Here is a 13328-nt window from a genome sequence, read left to right on the forward strand (position 1 = left end):
CATTATATTTGGTATTGTCAAAAAGTAGAAAACCTTGTTTTACAGCCTGACAGGCTACGCTGCTGTGGCTGTCCAGTTTTGTCACCGATTTCACTGTTATGTCAAGCAAGAATTCCCTTTGCTACAGAGAAATCCCATCAGTTTCCCCTCTCTTTATTTTAATTCCTGGAATAGCACAGAGCGGGGTCAGGATGGAGCTTTTGGAGCCCAGTATTGTTGGCCAGGAGAGAAGGTAGTTATGTGGTAAGAATGGGTGTTTTTAGGCTTTCCTCACACGTTTCACCCTGCAGTGAAATTTGTTACGACACCTGGAGTATCAAAATGACAAAGGAGCCTTTAGGACAGTCTGGAGCTCTTCCCTGCATCTGCAATCAGCGTGTGATTTTTAGCCAGTTTCTCTGTGATAGTGGCCAAGCTCTCCAACTCCATGCCAGAAGGGCTGAGAAGATGGTGATACAAATCTCTTCAAAACCAGCTCTGCTCTCATTTCTGAGCAAGAAGGCTCAGCTCCTCCTTTATACTTTGTTTTATTTACATTGGGGACTTTTCATGAAATCCAATTACAGAGAGGATGGGCTGGTGAGACCGTTAATTTTATTACTGCTAACTTGTCGGCGCTCTCGCTACTCCAGCCTCCGCAAGGCTCCTTACCAATCACTTGTAGATGAGATACCTGCTTCCTCATCTTTAAAAAAACCAAATAACATATCCGGTAAGTGCCAACAGAATCTCCTCCCTTCTCCTCCTGTCTCCAGCTCCCAGGGGCTGTAGGCTGAACGTCTTATCTGGTGAGTGAGCAAACACGCCTACAGTCAGACTGACTTCTCTGCAGCTGGGGCTGTGGACTCAGCCTGGCCGCAGCGGTCTGTCACATCAGGCAGATTTTTGTTGCTTCGGGGCTTTTGGTTATTTAGATTTGTTAGAACTCTAAAGAGTTAAAATTAGAGTAGAACTGGAGATAAACAAGAAAAATCAAAAGCTCTACTTGTACTGTTTGAGGAGGTCACTTTTTTTTTTGCAGACAGAAGTGTAATGTAAAAACTTTTTCAAATGATTCAAATGCTGACTGCACACCAGCGACTGGATACACATGAAAACCTCTTGAAAGAGCGCAAGTGGCTTTTCTCGGAAGGAGAAGTACCTTTTGGTTAACCTTTTTGCAAGTAAAGTATCAAGCTCATTGGACAACTTCTCCCATTTGGAAGCATTCACTGATGTACAAATGTTTCTACCCTAAAAAAGAGGAACTTTCAGATCTGCGGGTACTTGCTGTGATGGTTTCTCTGTATTATTTCAAAAATGCTCTGTTCTCTTTGTGTAAACACCTATGTGCTAACAGATGTCTGCAGTTAAGGGGTCTTCAGTGCTGAAGCTTTCAGAAGCTTTAAATTATTTTCTTAAATACCAACTTTGTTTTGTATGAGAAGTGTTTTTCTGGCTTGCAGTGGTTTGTGTTATGTGATTGCAAGACAAAGCCACGGGAAGGAAGCCTGAAACTCCTCTTTTTTTTTCTTTCTTTTTTTTTTTTTTTTTTTGGCTCTGTTCTTGTCCTTGCTCTCAGCCTAAAAGGCCATTTGATTTCTTCTGTGAGATGAAGTGTGTCTGTCCTTTGCAGTTACTGTTTCACAGAGTAACCTTCTCTGTTTCACAGAGTTCCTTCTGCCTGACTAGTGAGTGTCTAAGAATGGTACAAGCAGGGTGGAGGGTGGACTTGCATTTTGTTCCCCACCATTTTTCAGGTCTCCTTTGGCATATCTGCAGGCAGGTTTAGCACCACAACTTTCTACTTCTGCTTTAAGTTACAGAACTGTTCATTTGGCTTTGGTTAAAGAAGGTCCAGGACTGAATATTACCGGTATTCTGGGTCCAGAGGGAGGTGGTACTGGCTCTGGAGCTGAGTTAGGAAGCCGATGATGTCGTCTTAAAAACAAACAAACAATCAAAACACCCAAACCAACCAGCCAACACCCAATCAACCAAGAGAAAATCCCCCGAACCTAAAAATGTCTTGTGCAGTGGTGTATCCCCTTCAGCAGTCTTCATTCTTGGGCTGTTCTGGGCTTCGTTGTGCTCTGCTGAGCTTATTTTCTATGTGAATTCAGTGCTGCTGCTGCTTGGCACATTCCTGCTTGCATCGCAATAAAAGTGTGCGTTTGCAGGGGATCTGCTGGGTGCAGAGTTTGTCTGGGATATGATTTTATGAAGTAGTAAATTTTCTGTTGCTTAATCTAATATTCTAGAGCAAAACACTAGTGCAGGGAAAGGAGAATGTTGCTTCACCTTCCAGAAGTGCCATTGGAGATCTTGATCTTGTTACAGGCTGTTCCGTGCTATCACTTGTAGGGACAGTCAGGATGAGGATTTTAAAGATATTGCAATCCGAAAGTAGAAAAAAGAGCAAGCGTCAGTAACAACAGCCAGCAACTGACTGCATGGAAGGGAAGCAATGCTTGTGCCAGCCCAGTCCCTCAAAGATCTAATCTCAGGAGAGTGAATTGAACCCTCCTTTATTTTATAGTGGATTAACTAAATCCTGTGACCTGCCTCTGTGGTGTTAAATGCTGCTCAAAATGTGCACCAGAGCGGTGTTGCTCTTTGATGTGACAGTACCTGCTCTGCGCCTTCGCTCCTGTTTTCTTCTCCTTTTTCAAAGTGTAAGTTCACTGCCCCTCTCTCCGTGGCTGCATTTCGGGGACGCTGGCTGTGTACAGGGTGTCTGCAATGTTACGCTGGAAGACAATGCAGGCTCTCGCACTCTTGAAACTTGGGCTGCTCCCAGTCTTCTAATCCTCCACTCAGCGCCTGGTTTGGCAGATCTTTGGACATGACAAAATTAAAGCTCTTGTGTTCATGATGTTCCAGTTGTTCTGACTGAGTTACCTAATCTCTTGTCTCTGGTTTCTCCTGCCTTCATTTCATTTATGTGCTTGAGTGCAAATCTTCCTCTGACAGCGGCACGTTTATAAGCCTTTAATGAGTTGATCTAGTCCCTGTGAGCTCTATATGGAAGTCCTAGGCTGTGGCTGCTTGAAGATACTCCAAATAAACAGCTTTTTCTGCAAAGGTGCATCGTGGCACCAGCTCTGGGCTGGGCTGCAACGGGGCTGGACAGCTGAGGTCCCTCTGGGGAAGCATCCCTGGACTACCCAGCCTTCTCCTGCCGCAGGCTCATTAGGAAATAGCCTTTCAACACAAGACCAGTGCTTAATATATCACTCAGGCTTTGTTCATTGTCTACAGTTAGCGGTCTAACCTAGGTTCAGCAAAGTAATTAGGAGAAATAATTAACAGTTCTCAGTGATGAAGCAACCTCTCTCTCCCTCCCCTCTCCCTCACCATGTGGTGCACCTTGCTAGTGACTCAGAAAACACAAGAGGACATTATGAATAAAAAAAATAAGTCTTTACCTGTAATTAACTCTGCACACAAAAAGGAAAACGCTGCAATTGATAGTTGCTTTACTGGAGGAGGATACACCAGAATCAAATGCTCATGGTAAAATGTCCCTTTACGTTGTGGTTCTTTTATAACATTTAATCCGAACAAAAATAAGTCTCTACGAAAAAAAACAAACAAATTTGAACCGTACACTATACGGAAATGTGTGGATAAGACACTGCACTCCTCACGTACCATATGCCGAGTGGCCCCTGCGTTCTCCGTAAGTGCAAGGAAACAAAACCCAGCAATGAAAATACAAAATTGATGCAGCAACTAGAGCTGTAGGCAACAGTATGTGCGTGGCCAGGCTGATAGTGGGATGTGGGACTACGCGGCGAGGATGGACCAGAGTCCCCCCTTCCCTCCCTCCCTTCCCCTGCCTGTTGTGGGCTCTGGAGTTGTCATGACAGGCTCTTGCAAAACAGGACACTAAGAAGAGGAAAAATAAAAAAGAACACCCCAGCCTATACCAAAGTAAATAAAGTAATAATAAAAAAAATATCCATTGGATCGCGGCACTATTTCACCAGGGCCCCGGCCCCCGGTCGCCCTGTGCGGAGCAGGGAAGCAGAGTCACTGCGCGGAGGGAAGGACGAGCCCTGTGTGCCTGCTGGGCTGTGGGACCGTGGCCCCGGTACAGCCTGGTGCAGTCCCCGCGCCGCTGCTTGGCGGCCGGCTTTGCACCACGGCCACCCTGGCTACTGCCAGGATGGGTTTCGTGGCCAGGAGTCAGCCCCTCATTTTCTGCATACCTCTCTGCTTGGAAAGTGGACCAGAAGACATTGTGCAAGTCCTAGCGTGAAGGAAGGCGGAGGAGACAGTGGGGAGAGCCACCCAGTACCTTAGTCTCCCCAGGTCCCTCGGGTGACGTGCCTGGGCTGGGCTCCCTCCTCTGCGGCTTCAGAGGTCCACCCAGCCACGCAGCTGGAGGGCAAGCACCCCGAGGAGGACGGTGCCGAGGCTGCGGCGCGCGCTGGAGGCACCGTCACAGTCCTTTTTGTCGGCCTCGCACCTGGATTGCTGGCACAGGACCCCCTTGAAGCCCACGGGGCAGACGCAGCGCTGGTTCTGGTAGCAGGTGCCGCCGTTCTGGCAGAGCAGGAGCTCGTCGTCGCAGACGTTGGCTGCGAGGTGGGAGGGAGAGAAGGGCACGGATGTTAATCTGGGCTATGTTAAACACCTTGACTGCAGCAGAAACAAGAAGCTTTTGGCTTTCTTCTCTGTCTCCTAGGGGTTAAATCATCCAGCCCTTGCAGCGCAGGTTGGATAATTACACTAGCCAGGAGCTAAAATCACTAGCCAGGATGGTTTAACACTTGTGAAAGGCTCCAGCCCAAAAAATCTAATCTCTTGCTGTAAAGTCAGCCACAACTGACTTCAGCAGCTCCAAGGCCAGAGGAACACAGTGGGGGCTGCAAACCCCAGGGCCAAAGCTACCAACTCATTTTGGATTTGGGAGGAACGGCTGGAGTCTGCTCACCCTACACCCTGAACGTCACGGGGCAGCCGAGCCGGCGGTGCTGAGGATCCCTTTCTTCTCTAGACCTGTCCCACCCCTCCGGCGTGGGCTGGGCCCCCTGCGGCGCTGCTGGGGTACTTACGGAAGCAGCCCTGTCTCCAGTAGTAGTTGGGCAGGCAGTCGTCGCACTTGGGCCCGGTGGCGCCTTCCTTGCATTCACAGTAGCCGGTCTCGTTGCAGCGGTCGTGCATGGAGCCGATCTGGTTGCAGTTACATTCTGGCCAAAGAAAGGGCTGTTAGTGCCCGCCCTGCCTGCGGCCTTTGTGCGTGCTCATGCATGGCTGTGTGTTACGGGAGGGCTGTTGGAGACCGAGGGGCTGGGGGGCACGGTTTCATGAGAGGCTCCAACAGTGCAAACCGCCACGGGTGCAAAGACCACCTCGCTTTGGAGCCACGCAGCTCCTGGTAGAGCAATGCACCTGAATCAAGTTGGAAAGATATTATTTGGGTTTTTTTTCAGGGAAGAGAGGCCTTGTTGGGCTGCAAAGACCTTTGGGGACCACGCACGTGGACACATCACCCTGCAGAGCGGGGCTGAACTGAAACCCACTCCACAGAGCGAGGTCCCGCGCGAGCTGTCCCACGTCCGGGTGCCGCCGCCCGAGGCCGCCGGCGCTCACCTATGCACACGTTCTCGTCGTCCAGCTCCGCCGAGCTGTTGCGGTAGAAGCCCAGGCGGCAGTGCTGGCAGTGCTGGCCCCTCGTGTTGTGCTTGCAGCTCACGCAGGTCACCACGTTCAGGAAGTCGATGTAGCTGCAGCGGTTGGAGTGGCCGTAGCACTCGCAGTCTGCGGAAAGGAGGGAAGAGCTGAGGAGTGGGGCCTGGAGCATCCACCCTCACGCGGGGTGGAGTAAAGGAGCCAGGAGGCTTTGGAGGAGGATCCCGCTCGGGTGAAACGCCATGGCCGTGGCCACCGCGGGGCTGGGGTGGGCTGGGCAGGATGAGTGCGCACAGCGGCTGCCGTTCTTCACCGCCACGGGGGGATCGGGCTGGAAGTCATTGCTCAGAGAGCAGAGCGGGGTCAGGGGGCTCTGGACCTTGGGGTGAGGACAGGCAGGAGCCAGCCCCCGGCTGTCCTAGGACACCATCTCTTTAAGGAAATACGTAATCATGGGAGCGGGCAGTGGGCTGTGGAGGCGAGTCAGGTGGTAATTAAAGAGCTGCCTTGTTAATGAGCAGAGCCCAGTTTGGTGCCTGGTTTGGCTCTGGTGGGGCTGCAGGACCTGCAAGGGAGCTGGGCTGGGGTGCAGAGCCCCAGCGAAGGCTCCGCTGGAGGCTGCGGCGAGGAGGGGACGGCGCAGGCAGAGGCTGCAGCAGCGCTCGCTGCCTCCAGCGATGGACAGGCCCTGGACAAGGCAGAAGTGGAGCTGAAGCTGCTCTCTGTCCAGGTAAAACCTTGTGTCTTTCTGGCTTTTTCCCCTCCATCTCGCTTCTCAGCGTGCCCCCTTGCTGTCGTACCTCCCAAATCACTGCTGGGCGTGAAGTATGATGACTCTTGGGTTAAATGCTTTGGTAAAGCTTACTAAGGCTTAAAATGAGCCTATGCAAGGAAGCGTGGCTTGTGTGGAGTCCTTCAAAAGGCGGTGGGCAAGCGCGTGAGGGTTTGAACCAGGGCTGCCTGGCACAGCGCAGGGATGCCTGCCAAGGCTGCTGGTGAGGTGGGAAGTGCTACCACCACTCGGCTGAGCGCTGCCCCTGTCCCCAGGGCTGACCTCTCTCAGATGTGGGCAAATGTTAATAACTAACCAGCTAGGTTTAATTTGCAGCTGGAGGAATGTGATTACTTGCTTCTTGTGTTTGCTTTTTCTTACCATGACTTGGGATGGTGATGACCTTGCAGTGTCAGATTTGGTGCTCTTGATCTTTCTGGGAGTTTAGAAGTATAACACAGGAGGGGAGGAGGTACCCTAGGCTGCCTTGTGGCCCAGATGTCCTGGTCAGGAGGTCCCAGCCAGCATGGGCAGGGGAAAAGGTGAGCAGAGACCGGGTCGGCCAGGTCTGAACTTCCCCAGCCTTCGGAGAGGAGGAAGGAGGCTTGGAAGTGGGGTTTTGGTCCAAGCTGTAGCATTAAACATTCAAGGATGGCAGAGGGATGGGAGGGGAGGATGCAAGCTGGCATGCACATGCGACTGGAGGAGGAAACTTGTGTCAATGAAATGAAGATCAGGGAAGATGGAGCAGGGCAGAGGTTTCCCCATGGTTCACAGCTGCCTGAAGAGGAGCTGAGAGTCTGTCGTAATCCTGACCCTCTGTGAAACAACTTCTGCATCTTTGACCAATATCCAAAGAATTTCAGCTCAAATACTTCTAGCTGCTGCAATTCCCCAGCATTGCTTCACCCTGGGGATGTGCTCCTACATACAGCTAACCACCACTCGGACAGCCAAACCCTCCCCATCTTCTCCATGTTGGAGGCCACTGGACTGCATCACCTGGGTGAAGACCAGGAGCCATGGAGCACTGCGCTCCCTCCTCTTACCTTTATATGTTTCAATAGGAGCCACTGGGCCAGAGTCTGGTTTGAGCCGGATGAGTTTTGAGCTCTTTGAGGATGCTTAGGAAAAATCAGAGACACGCTGTTTCTCACCGCTTACCACTCCGCGTCCTACCCTACTGCAAGCAGCTCTGCTACGAGAACAATGCCGAGCTAAGCCAAGAACACCGCTCTGGCAGTGCCGGCGTCTATTTCTGCACCAGACAGCTGGTAGCTGCTACATTTCTCCTCTTCTTCTCCCCTCCTCAAAGTCTGATGCATGACAAACCCAATGCACAGCGCTATTGCAACGCATAGAGCCGGGAGGAGCTACTCACACATCCCCCCCTTTACGCACGTTTGGTGGCGTGAATCGGGTTGTTCAGGATAAGGATCTACAAGTCTGCGCAGCTTAAAAAAAAAAAAAAAATCTACTGGCCATGGCCTGAGTTTGATGGAGGTCACGCCAACTAGCACTCAGAAAGCTGCTAGGAGTATAGCTAGGAGGACAAATGCTACGGAGGTGGTATCTGGCAGGGCTTGCTACGGGGTGCTGCCAAGCATGTGCCGCCCCAGCCCGGCTCATCCCCGCCAGCACGTACCTGGCTTCTTCCCGTGCCTCTTGCCTGCAGAGTGTGCTGCACGCCCTGCTTTGCTCTTCGGAGCCGCTACGCGAGAACATAAAACATCTCTGAGTGCTGTGGTGGGGAGAGGGCTCCTAGGGCCAGCCCGGCGCGGTTGGGCTGACATAATCCCTCAGGGTAAGGGGCTGCCCCAGCTGGGACGGTGCTTCCTTGGAGCTGGGCTGCCAGCCGGACCCCTGTCCCACACCAAATGACTGGGGTGCTGGGGGTAAAGGCTGTCATTTCCAAATCAAGCTGATGAGGGTTGGTGCTTGAGGGCTGTTGTGCTCTGGTAATCCCAGTAAGTGGCAAGGTTGAGCAGCGCTGAGGCCCCACAGGACGTTTAGAAATGGGTCCCACTGGTGTTTGTGGTGCACCAGCTGTCACACAGTGCTGCAGTGCTGCGTGGGCATTCCCAGCTCCATCCCACAGGTGCCGGTCGCATCCCCACAGTGATAGTAATGGCAGGAGGTGGCCATGCTCCCCATCCCCAGGGCTCAGCTATGGTCAGAGCAGGCCCTCTCCTGCCTCTGATGCCATCTGTGAGGCTGCTGTGGTGTTGGGGCCTCCTCAGATCTCCATGGCTTCCCCTGGTCCCACGGTGGGTTGGGATGATGTCCAGACCCTTCTCCACCAACACAGCCCCCCTGCCTATGACAGGCCATCACAGTGCCCAGGCCCTGCTCTGCCACCATGACCTCCTCCATCCCCTGGTGCAATGGCTGAGCAGGGAACATGGCGGCGTCTCCTCAAGGGGTCTCAGCACCGGCCTGGCACAGTGCGAGGGGACCGGGGCCTGTTGTGCTCACCATGAGGGAAGTGGGGCAGCCCAGAGGGAAAGTAGGTGCTCAGTGGGTCCCGAGGGTGCTCCAAAGCCCCACGTCTCTGCAGTGGGTGCTGCAGGTGGCCCTGGGGGCCATATCCCTGTGGAGAAGCCCTGACAGTTGTGCCTGGCCCTCATGAGGGAGGCTCCATGGGGTTTTGGAAGCTGAGTGATCTGCTAATGAGTCTTGGCCCTGTTGGGACAGCTCAGCCAATCAGCCCAATTAATCTCAACCAATTAATCTTGTAGGGGGGAAAGGTGTCTGCCTCTTGCCCGATGGCAAGAAAGCCCTTCCCAAAGCAACTGAGCTCTCCTGGGGTCCAGGAGAGCTCTGCAGCCCTCCTAGCTCTAAACACATCCCAAAAAGATCTCTGTGGGTCTGGATGAGCAGAACTGAGCTGAGCTAGACCCTCTGAGTAGGAGAGCAGATTGTATGATGGTGGGACAGGCTGAGGATGGGTGGGTTGTCCTGGCCTATGGGCAATGGGAGAGAAACCTGTCCTGCCCTGTCTTTGGGGACAGGCATGGCCTTACCTTGAATGTTCTTGGGAGGATCTGGTGGCTTCAGCTTGGGTTCAAGTGTTGCTGTGTTTGGTGGGCGCTGAACAGCTTATGGTGGCATCAGTTAGAGAGAACATCAGGTTTAATACAGATCCCTGTCTTGTTTGCTTAGAAAGGTGGCAAAGGGACACTAGAAGCTCTAGCTAGGTACCTAGGGTGGGTTGGTGGAGCCATATCTGGTTGAGGATTTGTTGAAGCAGAAACGGGAGACAAAGTCTCCTGGAAATTTGAGTCTTTAAGTGTGAAGAGAGACAGAAAAAGTACTCCTAAGAGAAGGGCATGGGAGCTGCTGGATGGGCGAGTGTTGGCACATGGTCATTACATTGTCCAAGCGTGGAGAGAAGCTAAATCTGCAGACCACTGTCAAGACTCAGAAGCCCACCTTGTTCAGCACAGACTGTCAGCGTCACCTGGCATCGACGCCCATGGCGTAGGCCTTCCTCCTGTTACTGTATTGAACACAGGTTTGTCTCTCTGTGAGGCCAGAGACAGGGCCAAAAGTGCAACAGTTCCAGAAAGCTTCGATTTCAGCACTTTCTGTCTCCCGGTTGAGTATTTCCAAACAGCGGGTTGTGTCCTGAGCCCAGCTTCAGCAGTTTTCGTGCTCTGCACCGGAAGGGATGCTAATGTCTATGGCTGGAGAGAGCTACAGGCATCTCAGATGGGCAATGGGAGCTGAGCACCAATGGGCAACTGCTGAAGCGCGTGAGCTGGTGGGAACCCCGAGGAGGAGAAGCTTCAGCCAGCCAGCCTGAAGCCTCCCAGGGCTCCCACCAGAGCAGCTCACTTTAGGCAGTCACACGGGAGACCTGCAGCAAGGAAATACATAAGAAGGCATCTCTGCTATAAACGACACAGGGCTGTATTTACAAAGTGATTCTGCTCTACAAACAGGCTCCAGTCTCGGGAGATGACACGATTTCCATGATCCTCTCTGTTCACCCCAGCAGCAAGTTGCGAACAATTTCTTCTACCGCTTACCATCCTCATCTTTCATGTACACGACTAAACCCCGAGGCTCAATCCAGCCTCACCGCATCACCAGCGGCGTGTAGGGCATAGACAAACCCGGAGCTTTTTCCCAGGTGGGAGGAGCAGAGAGATGCATGGAAAGCAGAGACGCAGAACTGGAAACTAAAGCTTTTGCCGAGCGTTGGGAGCTGGTAGTCGCTGGCAGGACCCAGCTCAGCCACGCGTCTCCTACCTTCTGCTCCTGGGCCAGCCTTGGCCAGGGGAGAGCCCACCTGCAGCGGGGCGGCCGCCGACAAGCTGGTGTAGTCTTGCAGCCATCAAAGGGGAAAGCTGTGTTACTGGGTGTGCTGGGGGAAGCTCCGCAGCGCTCTGATGGAGAGCCAGAGCTTCGGAGGACAAAACCAACCCAACCCTGCGCCGTACGGCTTTTCATGCCCGCTCAGTGCAAGCGCTGGTGTTGAGGAGCTGAGGCGTCCGCGGGCACTGGAGGGACGGGGCAGCCCTTGCCACGCCAAGGGCAGGGGTGTGCTGAGCTGCCCGTTCTCAGCTCTGCTGAATGCACAGCGTTTTGCCCGTGTGTTTGCCCGAGGACCTCAGTGACTGAGCTGCACCCTTTTGCTTTGAGGAGCTTTACTTTGGAACAGCAGAACCGAGAATTAGAGCAGGTGTCTTACGATGGAGGCACAAAGTCCTGGTTTCTAATCCAAACTTCTAGGCTCTTCCCTTGGAAATACCAGTTGAAAGAATTTGCAAGAGAAATCAAACCAGCAAGATCACTTGTTTGATTTCCCTGCAAACCCTCACCCCCACTGGCTCCAAACCCTTCCTCGTCTCCTCAATATTGGTAACAATCTTCAGGTTTGCTAGAAAACAAACCAAGGAATAAAATTTTAAAAGCCATGTTATTAATTTCAAGCTCCAGTTGGGTAACATAAGGAGGAGGAGGGAAAAAAAAAAAAATCTTGATCCTTGCCAAGTTTCAAAGGACAAACCCGAGTAGGAGAGAAATGTGATTTCCCAGCCTCGTCAAGGGGATGATAAACAATGCAGAATAAAAAAGAAAAAAAAAAAGGGATTTTTTTTTTTTTAATGACAAGCTCTAAGAGAAGGTGATAGACATTGTCCTTTTCAGCTGGAAAGTGGAAACCAATTGATATTAATATGGTGTTAAAGAGAATATTAAAAAAGCCCTGTGCAAATTGGCAAGGGTTTAATTAGAGCCACAATAAAAAACAGCCCTGAAGGCATTTTGCTTTTTAGTCATTCACATACACCTCCACTCAATCGCATCTACAGAGCCAGGAAAATTATTAATGCTCATTATTCTGAGAACCTTTCCCTTGTAGCTCTGGGATGTTAATGGACAGTTTTACATTTTGAGGAGGGGGAGAGACGCGTTTTCCTCCCTGCCACCCTGTAACCCAGGTCATACAAATGGGGAGCACTGGGCAGCTCTTATCTCCGGGCTTTGTATCAGCCCTGATGAAAATTACTGGTCTTAGTGGGTTTCTGGGGAAGCAGAATAAATTGAACAAAGAAGTCATGCTTTACAGCAAAAACCACAGGGGAAGCAGTGCTGGAGTAGTGGGGAAGGACCTGAAAAAGTCCTTCTCAAAACATAAACGCAAGGTGCCATTTCTGCAGGACCTACACAAAGCCAGGTGCTCTCTTTCTGCTGGAGCTCCGAACCGTCAAGCGGGGCTCAGGTTGGTTTTGTTTTTCCCGGAGGTGAACTGACACTGCTGAAACTGCTACGAACCAGGGCGGGGAAAATGGAAGCAAGGGGCGGGGGGGAAGCGCTTTTTTTTTTTGTCTTTTCAGTGTGGGAAAAAAGTAACAAATGGCAAGGAAGAATTTGACAGGCTTCAAGGAAGGTTTTGAAATAACAGAACTGCAGAAGGCAAATGAGAATAGCACTTAATTCATCCTCCTGAGGGTAACTCTGTGATTTTCCTTTCCTTTTACCCAATTTGGCAGCCTCGACTGCCTTCAGACCACGGATGACGCCCATAAACTCAGTCTTCTCCCCCTCTCACCCCACGACAGGCGCCCGGGCACAAAAGCATCCTACGAACATGACCACAGCTCCACCTTGACCACGGAAAACACCACGAGCAGCTGAAGGAAGCAGATGTCTAGCAGATCTGTGCAACCCAGCGACAACTCAAATCTAATCTACTCTAGCCTACGTGCTACGTGGCTTTCTGCCTTGCCACTACCCACTAGTGTGCGGAGGCATGAAGGAGAAGGGAAAAACACATCGGTCTGGATTTAAATACCTGATTTTTTCTCTGTCTCTCTCACGGGCACAGAGGCAGCGAGTTCAGATGCTGGTTTGATGATGCTTGCTTATGGTGGGAAGCAGAAATTCGGAGGGCAAAAGACAGTGTGTAAATTAGAGAGTGAAATGGCACAGGGATGGGGCAGGGCTCTAACAGGACTTTTTTTTTTTCTTTTTTTTAAGATGGCTTCGGGACTCCAAGTTATTGCATCTACTGCAAATGGGCATCTTACCAGGAGCTTGAAGGGTCACCTCTTTAATGAGGTGTTTCCTCAGTGTTTCCCCCAAGGTTCAAGCGAGTTACACAGCCCCTTGGGGATGCCATGGTGTTAAAAGATGTACTTTACATTTTGCAGAACTGGAGGGGGAGGAAGGTCTCTGGTCAAGAGCAGATCAGAATTAGGCGGTACCTTGATTCGCTATTGCTGGTTGAAGACACGATGGACCTTTGGTAGCAAACCCAGCATGCTGCTCAGGTAAGAGAGCAGGTCCCCAAGCTGCTGGCTGTCCCTGATTACCTTCTTGTTTGGAGCAGCCCCTCCAAGGACTGTCTCCATCCCCAGGCACACCATTTTGGGGTGAGACCTGGTTCTGCAGAAATACGGACGGGGGTCTAGATGGAGTCGAGGAGCTC

General features: G+C 51.7%; 1 protein-coding gene across 2 annotated transcripts in view; it reads right to left on the minus strand.

Moving 5' to 3' along the window:
- Positions 1 to 3441: 3441 nt before the first annotated feature.
- Positions 3442 to 13328, minus strand: part of NTNG2 (netrin G2) — a 47060-nt gene continuing 37173 nt past the window's right edge. The window contains exons 6-13 of one of the 2 annotated variants that reach the window (XM_086763772.1): positions 12693 to 12761; positions 10646 to 10720; positions 9415 to 9489; positions 8037 to 8102; positions 7441 to 7515; positions 5581 to 5748; positions 5043 to 5177; positions 3442 to 4565 (exon numbers count right to left, since the gene is read on the minus strand). In XM_086763772.1, coding sequence (XP_086619898.1) covers positions 4342 to 4565; positions 5043 to 5177; positions 5581 to 5748; positions 7441 to 7515; positions 8037 to 8102; positions 9415 to 9489; positions 10646 to 10720; positions 12693 to 12761 — 887 coding nt within the window. In that variant the 3' untranslated portion in view covers positions 3442 to 4341. The remainder of the gene's footprint in view (positions 4566 to 5042; positions 5178 to 5580; positions 5749 to 7440; positions 7516 to 8036; positions 8103 to 9414; positions 9490 to 10645; positions 10721 to 12692; positions 12762 to 13328) is intronic. The other variant, XM_086763771.1, reaches the window with a different exon arrangement.

This window comes from Chlamydotis macqueenii, chromosome 20 (assembly GCF_036417535.1).
Source record: "Chlamydotis macqueenii isolate bChlMac1 chromosome 20, bChlMac1.mat, whole genome shotgun sequence".
Classification (NCBI taxonomy): Eukaryota; Metazoa; Chordata; class Aves; order Otidiformes; family Otididae; genus Chlamydotis; species Chlamydotis macqueenii.